Consider the following 13,857-nt stretch of genomic DNA (forward strand, 5'->3'; position numbering starts at 1 on the left):
TGTCCATCCTGGGCCTCCTGCAGTGCCACAACGATGCCACCCGAAGGTTGCAGGAACAGCAACTCATATTCCGCTTGGGAACCCTGCAGCCCAATGGTATCAATGTGGATTTCACAAGCTTCAAAATCTCCTCTTCCCGTACCGCATCCCAAAACCAGCCCAGCTCGTCCCCGCCTCCCTAACCTCTTCTTCCTCCCGCCTCAAGCCGACCCCCATTTCCTACCTACTAACCTCATCCCGCCCCCTTGACCTGTCTGTCCTCCCTGGACTGACCTATCTCCTCCCTACCTCCCCACCTACACTCACCTTTACTGGCTCCATCCCCGCCTCTTTGACCTGTTTGTTTCCTCTCCATCTATCTTCTCCTCTATTCATCTTCTATCCGCCTCCCCCTCTCTCCCTATTTATTTCAGAATTCCCTTCCCCTCCCCCATTTCTGATGAAGGGTCTCGGCCGGAAACGTCAGCCTTCCTGCTCCTATGCTGCTGCTTGGCCTGCTGTGTTCATCCAGCTCTGCATCAATCCAGCTGAGATCAGCTAACTCAGCAAAGACCAGGGCATTCCCTATTCTGTGAGGTTCAATTTAATGTCATGCATTCACTTTTACAAATGGAACCAACAAGATGATTTTATTAATTGGAGCTTGTTTTGGATTACTCTGCAAGTTTTAGCAAATGAAAGAACACAGCAGCCAACTGCAATGTTAATTGTAGCAGAAAATGCAGTGTGCAGGGAACAAAGCAATCATTACTCAGTCCTCAAATAATTCAAAACATAGAAAACTTTCATCTCACCCCTGTATATGAATGAGTACCATCATCAACGTCCACTGCCTCCTTTTTTTGACAGAACCATGATAAGATATCACACAAGATCTGACCTTAATTGGGTTCATCTTAATTATGTGCACTGAATATTGTTTCAGAAAAATTCATATGATATTAATGAGTCATTGATGAGTTTGGAAAATGATGTCTTTGCTTGTGTTTAAGGGATTTTCACTGTAAATTGGGCCAAAGGTCAATTCTTATATTCAAAAGACGGACATCTTTGAAAAAAGTTTGAAGTGTCAATATAAGATAATAAGGTGTGGAGCTGGATGAACACAGCAGGCCAAGCAGCATCATAGGAGCAGGAAGGCTGACGTTTCGGGCCTTGACCCTTCATCAGAAATTTTTCTTTTGTATTGATGCCAAAGATCTTTTATAACATGCATTGATAAAAATATATATCCAATTTCTTGTCATTAATTGTATCCCAATACGTAAAATTGCATATTAGATTGGCTACTTCTTTTCGATTGTCATAAATGATTCCAGTATATGATTGGAGGATATTGTTTGGATAAAGTTGGAGAGATAGTGGAAGGGTTTGGGAAGAGAATCTTGGAGCTAATATGCTGAGCAGGCACACAAACTAGATTATAATAATTGTTTCATTTAATACCTGAATATAACAAATGTCATAATAATCAAAAATATGCATATCGTTCATGATATAACTGTTTGTAACTGTTTACTTTGGTCACAGAGTACTTCACCCATCATTGGACCATCCCATAGCTAAGATGTCCCAATCTTCACCAGCAGATGAAGGCCCTACGTTTGAACATCTCTGGAGTAGTTTGTAAGTCTGTAATTCTGTTTCTTTCTGCAAATGGCAGTATTATGTTTAACCCCATAAATCAGGCAAATTTAGGTCCAGTTGGGAGGATTAAAGTGTTGCAAGTCTGAATTCTGACATCACACCTCTGCTTCCCATTTTAATGGAAGCCATGATGTGGAGGTGCCGGTGTTGTACTGGGTGGACAAGGTTAGAAGTCACATGACACCAGGTTATCTTCCAGCAGGTTTGTTTCAAATCACAAGCTTTCGAAATGCTGCTCCTTTGTCAGGTGAAATGGAGGCACACGTAAGTTGGGCAGCCAACCCACTCTAAGGAAGTGGGTTGTCTGTTTGAATATTAATAATGGATGGAATCGGACAGTAGAATGAAGCAACATGGGCTATTCTGAGACATGTGACAGAATTGGGCAAGAAATCTGGGGAGGAGTGTCTTGATGTCAGGAGAATGCTGCATCATTTATGCATTTAATGAGCGGCAAGACAAAGTTCTCACTAGGAGCAGCAAGATGCCGATTAAAACTTGCCCATTAAAAAATGCTTTATTAACACTGCAACTCACCAACATTCAGCCTCCTATTTTCCCAAACATGCCAAACAAGCTGGGGTCGAGGATTCCTGAAATGGAAGTGAGTGGGTAACTGGTGAGTTCAGCTCGCCAGTGGATGCGAGGATCCTTCTTTTTGCTCAGCACCAAACAGCACCTCAAGGTACGATCCATGGTTACGAGCTGCGCACCCCTCTGCCCATGGACATTGGCATCTGACATTTACCACCCCCTCATAAACATCATGACATCATGATCCAGTTGCAGACTGCTTAGGAAGCACAGGCTTCCTTTGAAGTGTGCACTGGCAAATAGCAAAAAAAAACTGCAGCAGGAACACTTTGCATGCAGAGACAGGCACCCAGCTCACACATTGGACTAAGCTACATCTCAGACCTGCTCGTCTCCTTCGGTCCACCTGTGTTCTCACAGCATGCCATGCCTGTTAACGCTTTGGCCCTTCAGCCAGAGTCAAAAGCTATTAGCACTGCCAAATTGATGTGTTCTTTTGCACTGAACAACTGCTTGTCAGTAGGGATCTGTCCAGGGGTGCAGGACATCTAGTTTTAATGCATACTGAGTCATAATCAGTCTAACACTTACAGCATGTGCCAGCTCTCTGCAGCAAACAAATTGCAAACTTATTCAACTGAATGCCCATAAAAGAAATCGGGTGGGACCAGTCCTCAGTCCAGTCAGGGTTAGTGTGCTTTTGCTCAAGTGTTTCTGATATCATCAGTCAGGGAAACACTGCAGGGGCTTGGCTACAATCAGTTGTCGGTTTGAAATGCTGACAGTCAGGGTAATCTGTCTGACTGCAGGCCAGGACATAGCAACAGTTTGTTCTATAGGGTCAGTATTTGCAGTCATGGAAATGACATATTTGAGGAGCTGCAAAGACAGTGGTCAAGACTCTGTCGAGGGGCCATTTGTCAAATTGGTTAAAGATCTTGGGTGAATACAGTCACAAAGTGATAGATAGGGTCATAGAGTCATACAACATAGAACAGGCCCTTCTGCTCACTGTGCCTATACCGATCAACAAACATCAAGCTGCACTAATTCCATTTACCTACACTTGATGCCCTGGCATTTTAAATGCTTGCCCAGATGCTTCTTAAATGATGCAAGTCCACTATCCTCTCACGTAATGCATTCCATATTTCTCCTACCTTCTGGGTGAAAAGATATTTCCTCAGATGTCTTCTAGGGCACTTAATCCTGACATTAAACCTGCAGCGTCTGGTCTCAGATATGTGGGGGGAGCAAAGATTCTCATGATCTCTGCCTCTAATGTTGTGCATCCATCAGATCCCCCTCAGCCTCCTGTGCTCTCAAGGAAAACAAACCCAGCCTATCCAGTGTTTTCTCATAACTGAGACTTTTTTATCCCAGACAACATCCTGGTAAATCTTCTCTGCATCTTCTCCGGTGCAGTTACCTCCTTCCGATAGTGTGGCAGCCGTATTCCGTCTGTGGCCGAGCCAGTGTTTTATATAGTTGTAAAAAGACTTCCTTGCTCCTATATTCTATGCCTCGTCTAATGAAGACAAGCATCCCGTATGGCACCTTCACCACCCTGTCTATCTGTGCTGACACCTTAGGTGGTCCATGATCTTGTACACCAAGGTCCCTTTGTTCTTCAGTATTCCGTAGAACGTACCATTCGTTGTGAATATTCTTCCCTTATTGGATCCTCCAAAGTGCTTCACCTCACACTTATCAGGATTAAACTCTATCTGCCATTGCTTTGCTGAATTTGCCAGCTGATCAATATCAGACTGTAGCCTGAGACCATCCTTCTCACTATCAACAATACCACCAATTTTTGCATTGGCTTACTTACTAATTATACCTTTTTATATTCACATTCAAGTCATTAACGTACATAACAAAAAGCAAGGGTCCCAGCACCAATCCCTATGATACACCACTGGCTGGTCACAGGCTTTCAATTACAAAACAACTCTCCACCAACATCCTTTGCCCCATTTGGAAACCAATTTTGAATCCAGATTGTCAACTTGATTTGGAACCCATAGGCTCTTAACTTTTGGATCAGCCTTCCAGAGGGGACCTTGTCAAAGGCCTTACTGAAGTCCATGTAAACCACAGCTATATGCTAAATGATCATGTTGCATGGCAGAGCAGGCTCAAGGGGCTGAATTGCCTACTTTTGGTCCTTATTCTTCTGTTCCTAACATTTAGTCTTGGATCCATTCATGGATCATTAAGGAGGATGAAATGGGGATCTGTATGGGCAGCTGGGGGAACACTGCCAAAAGGGCTAGTGGTGTCAAAGCTAGGGGAGGGAGAGAAACAGGGGCATTTGTTGTGGTGGGTCAATGATGATGATATGGGTGAACTCGAAGTGTAAGGGAGCATGCAGAATAGTATCAGAGGACATGGTGGATGATGATTGCGCGAGTTATTCGCAGTGACCACTACAGGAGGCAATGCTAGATGACTTGAAGCATGGTGCATGGAGGACATGTGGAGCAAAGTTCAATGTGGTGTGTTTCTACACTGGGGCCATGAGTTCAAATGTGCTGTTAGGGTAGAGTGGGGTTACCTGTTTACAAGGCAGACTGGTATTGACAGTGTCCACAATGAGTTGCATTCTTTGCCATTGCTTTCCATTCTCAAGATGCAAAGCGTAACAGAAAAATGGTTGGAACAACATCAAGGGAGGGTGAAGTCAGTGTTACTCTGACAGGCCAAAATGATGGATCCACATCTGCTGGCTGCTAGGACATTGAAGGTGCAAAAAATGAGTTTGGAAACTAGCTAATTTTTATTTGTAATTATTTCTTCATCCTTTTACAATGCACGTAGAATGAACACGCTTAGGCATCAAATACTAATCAAGAGTGAATTGCACCATGCCACTGGCACTTGGAAATCAAACATTGTCATCGCAGTGATGCAGGAGTTAGCAGCATTGACCTAAAAAGAGGAAATTACTGGTCAAAAACATTTCGTTACCTGTGAAGCTTCCAATAATTCTGTGGGATGAGGGGAACAGCACTGCATCATATCTCGTCTATGACCACAGACTGTACTGAATGCGGTGACAAGGTTCATTGTTGATATTGCTCTGGGATTTGAAGTATAAAAATTGTCCTTTGCTGGAGTAGTCGAATTGAAATGAGAAGAAAAAAAAATGAAATTAGCCATCGTGAAAATGTGATAACCATCAGGTTCATTACCTAATGATTAAAAAGGTCTCTGGTCTTAAAGTATTTCTGTGTCTGAATGAATGTGTGTTTGGATTAAGTGCTGTAATCCAACAGTAATGAGCTAAACTGTAACTCTGAAAGGCTGGAGTCCTGTATTGAAAGATACCCACTGAATCAAATATAATAATGTGGACTACTTATCAGCGAAACGGAGAGTTTGATTGTAGAGTTGTGGTGTGTTGGATGACATAAAGGTAACAAAATTAAGCAAGCAATAGCAGAGGTCAAAATTCGTTAAAACCAAGAGATAAGCCTATTTCCAACAGAAACAAGCAAGTCTTAATGAGCAGTTCATCAAATCAGGTGCAGTGATCACATATTTGTGATGTTTGCCAATGGCGAAACTGATCAGTTGCTGGAGACTGGACAATATCAATGGCTGAACACACAGTTCCGTACTTGTCTGTATGGAAAAAGTTTACAAGATAGCTTGCCTCAGAGTATAATTAGCGAGCTGGAGGAGATCATCTGAACAATGGTTGGAAGTTGAGATGGAATGTGCTGATCACCTGTTTTAATCTGATCTTTGGACAAGCCCACAAATTGTGATTGTAAGCTGTGTATGGATAAGATATTTTAGAGTATTTTTGTAGCATACTTTGCTCTAATAAAGAGAATCCTGTTTTTAGAACTTCCTTGAGTTCTTGATGTCCAGAATAAACCCGACAGACCCAGAAATGTATGAATAAAAGTCTACAAAAGGGGTCAGAACACAGCAGGCACTCACTTTTTGATATAAGTTGGTGCGCATGCGTTGACTGGGGCCATGACAATTAGAACAGGCAAGGCAGACTGAACCATGTTAAGGAAATGGGAACAGTCAACTCAGGACAAGGACATTGAACTGAAGGAAGCTCACCTTGCTCATGACAGAGCTTAGCTGCACGGGGTGCTATAAGCAAGATAGGATCAGATTGACACCTAGTTTCAATAGATGTGAGTTGGGTTTGGAAGACTTATAATGAACTGTCAAGTACTTACTAATCATGAAGCAGGCATTTGGTTTGCATTGTGGGGCAAACTGCAGCCTCTGTTTGTTTCATTTGTGTTCACATTTGGTGACTGTCAATAACAGCTTATTTTGGCATTGTCTGATTGCTTGCCTGTATGTGATGTTTCTCTCCTGGACAATGACAACATTGGGTGACCAGTCAGCATTGGAGACAAAGTATCTGAGACTTTGAGGGAGAGTTTAGATGGAATGTAGCTAAGAACAGGTAAACTGTTAGTTAAAAAGCTACTCGAATCAGGGTTGTATAAGTTACGGAGTGTTAGCCATGCTGACTATGAGCAGTGAGCAATGTGGCTGTGTGGCTGTTGTGCCATTATGTTGCCATTGAGGTGCAACACCAGACTGTCACTGCTTGTCCAATTGCAAAGCAGCTCTTTAAAAATGGTACGGGTGCAAGGGATGCCGTTCTTTCAGTGAGTCGTGAGTTGTTCCAGGATTGGCACATGGTAAGGTGAGGATAGAATCAGACATGCCAGATGCTAAAGGGGCTTAGGTTGTTAATGAAGTGCGTTTGTAAGGTATTGTGAGAAATCTTACTGGGTCTCACAGTGAGAATCGATCCAAATAACTCAACGCAGTTTGCACTTAGCCAAAAAGCATAAGATTCAGCCCAATGAGACTTCATTCCTTATTATTACTATCCATTTGAAATTTAAAGATGGACAGCTGTGTTACTAGGCCACAGGTAATCAACCAGCTGGACTGGGAAGGATTTCTGGGTCCAGATATTAGTGCATTTTTACATATTGTGCCTGTCTCTTCAACACTTTAGGGGACATCCTCTCCCCTAACACCACCCTTGGCATCTAATATTCCCTGACACTACCAACTTCCCATCCCAGATGGTATTAGGTAAGTTAAAAAAGTTCTTGTTTAAAACTGACCCCTGAGCTCTAATGCAGTTCTCCATTTTTCTTCTGCAGAATGTTATTACCTAATAGTTATTGAAAATGCTTTAGATGATTTAAAAAAAACACAAAATTAGACCATCTGCATCATCAAAGGAATTGACTTACCAGACCAGGATTAATCATGGTATTTTTGACTTCAGTGTGTTTCATTCTTACATTGGGTGTCTGAAGGGTTTTTCATTTCTCAGTATTCGTGCCCCTCCATTTGATGAGTTCAAAATGCATTAGACATGTTTTTTTTAAATGTCTTCAATTGTAAATCGATTAAATGATCCTTCAGTTGCCTTCTATCAAGTGTGAATGAATAAAGTTGGCACATCTGAGCTCGAGGTCAATTTATTCAACTGCATTTGGTAAACAATGGCATTTTTTTCCCCCCAGAGAACCAGACAGTACTTACTTTGATATCCCACAAACCAACCTCTCTGGCAGCAATGAGGCTGTGCCAAACTTACCGCAGAACCGAACCGAAGTGTGCATGGACGTCTTTCAGATGAGAGATATGAGTGATTCTGTGATGGTGAGTGTGGTTACACTTTCTTCTTTTGGTTCGTTTTGTTTGTTGATGAAATACTAATCAAAATAGATTAGGCAATGGAGGAGCTGTCTGATAATTAAATACTGATTTTCCTGTATTATAGTCATTCGTAAGCACAGAAGTAATAACTTATTTTTTGGAATTTTTCGTAGTTAATTACAATGTGTTATTTGTATGAAAATGCTGAGATGGATCTCAGCAAGAATGAGCAATTTTAATTTTGTTTGAGTGATATAGGCATCAAAACTGATACGTAGCATCAAATGACTTTTTTTTTTCACTTTTTTCCCTGTAATGGTTTTCAACACTTTTTTCTCCAAACACACTGACTGTTGCTGAGGATGAGCACAAAAGTACCAGATACCCGTTAGTACTTCACCCAAGTAGTTATTCTACTTAACAATGTGAGCAGAGGGGGCAGGTGGCAAGGGGGATTAGTGGTGACTGTATACAATCTTCTCATGTGATATCACATGGACTGTACCAAGAGTCGACAGTAAAATAATGAAGAATGGCTGATTTGATTTCCCTTTTCTAGTTCTTAACACCAAGATCGCTTTTAAACTCTCAATTGCAACCTTGACTGAGATGAATAACTGCGTCACCACAGTTCAATCTGGACCTTTTGTAGCATTTATGGCTCAGCTTCCTAATAGGATTCAAGTTTACCAACTGAGCCCTTAGAAATCCAAAAATCCAAAAGGTTCTTCACCTTTAACACACACACATAACATGCCTGTCTTGCTCGTAGATAAACATGAATGTGCCCACAGACACACTGAACTAGGCAAACGTGTGGGTGATAGCGTATACACTCGCTAAAATGGCAAGATGATCATGTTGGGTAATTTATTGTCAAGTTCAATGTTTAGAATGGGACACTCCGCAAATTTCATCAAAGGTTACTATATTCTTGGTACAGCATGATAAAATTGTGCTGCCACAGATGTATGAGCTGAATTTCCTCCTCCATCCCCACCTCAAAACCAACTTGATGCAAGAAACAGATACAGAGTAGTGGGAGAAAGTTTTGGTGTCTGGTAGCCAGCCTGAGGGAAGGTTTGGTGAAAGAGCAGCTTGTGAGGAATTCCTCTTCATACACATGCACCCACTACCTTCACAACAGTGGTGACCTGAATTTTTTTTTCTCTTTGTTTTCACTTAGTAATTTTAAACCGTGGCTGTGAGGGTACCTTGTTGAAGTGCTCTTCCAAAACTTAACCGTGTACTGCAATTGAGCGCTTGTCTGAAACTGAAAGGCCTTGAATTTCAACAGCTTTAACAGCCTGCTGCCTGCCATCCTTAATCAGACATGGAAACCCTTGCCATGCCAATTTAGGACATACTTGGGTGAAAATCTTAACTTTAGTCAATTTCTTTCTGAAGGAACATTCCTGACCTGATAACAAATATGGCTTCTGTTTCCTGCCTCCATAATAAAAACTTAGTCCAATACCAGATGTATCCAAAGTTTCTGAATGGCTCTGATCATCCTTTCGCTTGCTGTTCATGCATCTTGCTGTGTGTCAAATTGGCTGCAGTTTTGTCTACAGAATACAAGTGACCCACTCTGAGACATTCTGGAGACGTGAAACATGCTACATAAATGCAATTGTTTATTTCTACATAAAATACATGGGAAACATTAACTTCAGAAGCAATGTCTGCATATCAAGTAATCATGGTTTGATGTAGGCAAGCAGCCATTATATTCATTATGTTAAGACAGTACGAGTTATCACATTCTTCCCTTTTGAGGTATTGCACAACTCTAAAAAAAAAATCTCAAAGGTATAGATTGGAAGGCCGAGGCATCATCTGTTCTAATTATCCATTCCTATCAGTGGTACTACTATTACTACTGGAAGTAATAGATGCAAACAGTAGCCTGGGCACAGTTTAGCACTCACTAAGAAGAGGCAAAGGGCTCTTGAAATATGATGGTGATGTTATTTATATTATAAACTTTATATACATGCGACTTGCTGTGTTATTCTTGTTCACCTGAATTTCATTGGGATTTATTTAATCTTCCACTGTAGCTGAATAGATGATCAGCAGAACTCCCAGGAAACAGGTCTTTATACTATTTCTCCAGCATTTCCAGCAATATTTCACCGAAATTACAATATCAAGGGAACCGCACCACCCCCCTCCCCCCTCCACCGCAGAGCAATTATTCTTTATTATCTGCTGCCATTTATTGTTTTAAAAAGCAAGAGTCAATTCTTACTTCTGGCAACCACTTAATTTGAATATTTAAAGAGTGCTCAAACTACATTTTGTGTTGTCTTTCAATTTCTAGCTTCTTGGCTGAGTGTGATTATTCAGGTCATGAGTTCTAGCCCCACTGAGTACATGAAAACATAATCTAGGTGACCCTTCAGTGCAGTACTGATCAAGTACAGTGTTATTGATGGTGTCATCTTCAGGTAAGTCATTAAACAAAGGCCCCATTGCCTGCTCAGGTGGACATAAAAGATCCTGTGGCATAATCTGAAGACTAGCAAGGAGTTTCTCTTGAATGTTCCTGACCAACGTTCTTCCTTTTACTTCAAATCTTAATTCATTAAGATATACTAAGCGTAAAGTAAGTGCTCAGTCTTCCTTTCAAAGTCAGAATTACAACAGACTCTCAAGTTTATTAAGTACATCTGATAGCAAACTCATGCCTCATTGTTTAAATAGTGAAGTTTATGTGATTTTTTGGACTGTATCTTTCTAATTGTGAAAGAGTTATAATTTGCAGAGTTTATCTTTAAATTTTGGGTAAATGGAAGGGATAATGTGGTCTGCGCTGGGGTCTATCTCACTAAATGGTAATCAGTAAGGATCAAAGAGAAATCTCAAATTGTGTTCCTGAAAAGGAGTAGGCCAATATTTACATTTGAAGATCACAGCTGTTATAATGTCCACAGTCAGAAGATTTTAAGTCTCCTGAAACCAAAAAATTATTACCAGTATCAAGATTGTGAACAGTTATGCTGAAACTTGCCCTTTTGTTCCTAAGATGAAAGACTGTTGTGGTCAGAGATAACTAATTAACTAATTAACATTTCCACTCGAAGATAGGCTAATGTGTTTCCCAATGCTTTGGAGAAGGGGAAAGTGATGTTATTCATTGCATATAGGTGTCACCAGCTGAGCCAACATTTGTTGCCCATTCCTATTTGTCCTTTGAACCAAGTGGTTTGCTAGGGGCAGTTAAAAGTCAACCACATTGCAGTGAGCATGGAGACACATATATGCCAGACCAGGAAAAGATGACAGATTTCATTAACTAAAGGATGTTTAGTGAACCAGGTGGAATTTTATGACAGTTGAAATGCTGGCATGTTACCATTAGGCCAGTTTTTAATTCCAGATATTGACTACAAATTTAGTCATCTTCCATAGCAGGATGATCCATGTCCTCCAAATATTAGCCTGGATTCTGGATTACTAACCTAGTGGTGGGTCATATTAGCTCAGTTAGCTGAATGGTTGCTTTGCAAAGCAGAGTGATGCCAACAGCATGCGTTCAATTCCCATCGCAAGCTAAGATTGACATGAAAGACTCTCCTTCTCAACTTTTCCCCTTGCCTGAGTATGGTAGCCTGAGGTATGATCACCACCAGTCATCTCTCTGTTATGAGAGAGCAGCCCTATGGTCTGGTAAAACTATGGTGACTTGACTTGACTAGCCCAGTGTCATTATCACTGTGTCACTGCCTCCCTTTACAGGCTTGCCTGTAAACCATGGAATATCACCACAGATGCAGTTGCAGCTTTGGCCTTATGTAGTTTGCAGCCCATTAAGGGACCGCAATAGATAATAACCATATTTTTACCTTAAGCAGACAAAGTTTCAACCTTATAATTCACCTTATGGAATGCAGACATGAGCTTGTGTTGTTTTTAGAGACAGAGGTCACGAGGGAACAGAGGCTGAAAAATTTGCCAGGCTTGGACTTAGAGGAAGAAAACTATAGTAACTATCATCGTGAAAGGCAGTTGGCCAGTAGGTAGACTGGAGATAAGCAGCCTCTGGGCATAGAGAGGATAGAGGCCATTAGGAACCAGGTGTTTTTGATTTTGAAACCACTAAGTAGAAGTGCAGTGATGCCTAAGCTTGAGCTGAGAGCACCAGTGTGAGCTTTTTGAAGGAATCTTCAAGGAGTGCTTCACCAATAGGTTGCAGAAGGATCCCCATCAAATCTCATTCTGCGGAATAGCTGGAACACAGGAAATTGAAGTCAATTCCAGAGAGCTGTGGCATGCTTAATTTGAACCCAGAAAGAGAGGGAAATGAATCCTTGAAAGCTTATAGTAGGTAAGAGAATCCTTTACAGTTTTTCACTCCCTTAAGCAGTGTGGTCAATCACCAGAAAATTACGAAAACGTAGCAAAAATGAAAGAATGAGAGTCTGGTTGTCAGAAAAAAATTCTAATTTTTGCCTTAAGGTTTAAACAGCTAGTTCAGAATTTCACTAATGAGGAGTGACTACCTTATTTCCGTGGATTAGCATTTTGTTAATAGCCTAATTCACTTCACTTCTGTGCAGCTTCCTTCCTCTCCCTCTGCAAAACTGGACAGTACCAATTCCCAATTTGTAATTCAGCAGTTACCAAGTGACAACGCCTTCCTGTTTGCTCCTCCTAGCCTTCATCCAGTTCCATCTCATCACAATATCTTTGCATACTCCACTCCTCGTCCACACAAGTCGGCATCAGCAAACCATATCACCACGCCTGCTTTCAGACCAATTCACACACTACTTCAATCGTTCAGGACTTCACTTTGGAACTCAGGAGCACTAATGGTTTGCATGCTTCTGCAAAGTCCTTTTGTGCACAAGGACTCGCATGCATCTACGTAGGATGCATCTTTTGGGTTCTCATTTTCATTTCTTAGCCCTCACTCACGTTGTAGTTACTTTGATGCTGTTGCCCGCTGGCTTGCATTGCGTTTTGTTGCAAAGGGCTTTCAGTGCTAAGTTACAGGCTGTCAACCTCTGTGGCTTGTATCCTTTTTTAGCACAGAGGGAGATGCAGGCAGCTTGCCGTGTTTGGAAGTACCGAACAGTCAAGGCGGTGGACATATCGCTGTACTGCACCATGCTTTGTCAATGTTGCACCTTCAGCTTGTGCCAGCAGCCTATGTGGCAAACACACTGTATTTGCTTCAAACAAATGGCCACGTCTCAAAGTCAAAGAGTCTTTAATGGGGTCAGGGAGGACTACACCTAGTCAAGGGGTTAATCTGATTCTTGTCCAGAGGGTTGACCACAATCAGTTAAATGCCTTGACCTACCAGAGTCTGGGGATCCATATCCTTTCAACATGAGGATTGGTCCATAGTCAGTCCTGTAGGTCAAGTACAGTCAGCCCAGGAATTACAGGTACATGAGTCAGGGTGCTGTGGAGAGTTCAGTCCAGAGCGGGCCACTTCCTTTAGCAGTGTGACAAACGGATAGATTAAATTGACGTGATTGGATAGAAGACCAATTGCAAGTGATGTGCAAACAGGTGTGATGATCCCATTGAATGAATGGGAAGTGCAGAGGGCAGGGATGGTTAGTACTTTTGGTAGGCTGAGGTGGGTGAGAGCTGTTGTATGAACAAGATGCATACAATAATGAGAGTTGTACTCCATGAGTTTTGGTGAGAGCTGTGTGTGGTGGCAGCATTAGCGAGTGTTGTCCCGTGGAGTGTGAGGCAGCAGAGAGAAGATGGCACTTACTCTTGCAAAGCACAGAAGATTATTGCCACAACGATGCCACTTAAAGGTTGCAGGAATGGCACCTCATATTTCGCTTGGGAACCCTGCAGCCCAATGGTATCAATGTGGACCTCACAAGCTTCAAAATCTCCCCTTCCCCTACTGCATCCCAAAACCAGCCCAGCTTGTCCCCGCCTCCCTAACCTGTCCTTCCTCCCACCTATCCCCTCCTCCTACCTCAAGCCCCACCCCCATCTCCTACCTACAAACCTCATCCCACCCCCTTG

The 13,857-nt window shown here is 41.9% G+C and overlaps 1 protein-coding gene across 3 annotated transcripts in view; it reads left to right on the forward strand.

Moving 5' to 3' along the window:
• The window catches only part of tp73 (tumor protein p73), a 235,353-nt gene that overhangs the window by 92,536 nt on the left and 128,960 nt on the right, over window positions 1-13,857 (forward strand). For all 3 annotated transcript variants that reach the window (XM_048615017.1, XM_048615016.1, XM_048615018.1), the window contains 2 exons: window positions 1,531-1,626; window positions 7,713-7,851. In XM_048615017.1, the coding sequence (XP_048470974.1) occupies window positions 1,568-1,626; window positions 7,713-7,851 (198 nt within the window). In that variant the 5' untranslated portion in view covers window positions 1,531-1,567. The remainder of the gene's footprint in view (window positions 1-1,530; window positions 1,627-7,712; window positions 7,852-13,857) is intronic.

The sequence above is a fragment of the Rhincodon typus genome, chromosome 31, assembly GCF_021869965.1.
Source record: "Rhincodon typus isolate 14 chromosome 31, sRhiTyp1.1, whole genome shotgun sequence".
In the NCBI taxonomy this organism is placed as follows: domain Eukaryota; kingdom Metazoa; phylum Chordata; class Chondrichthyes; order Orectolobiformes; family Rhincodontidae; genus Rhincodon; species Rhincodon typus.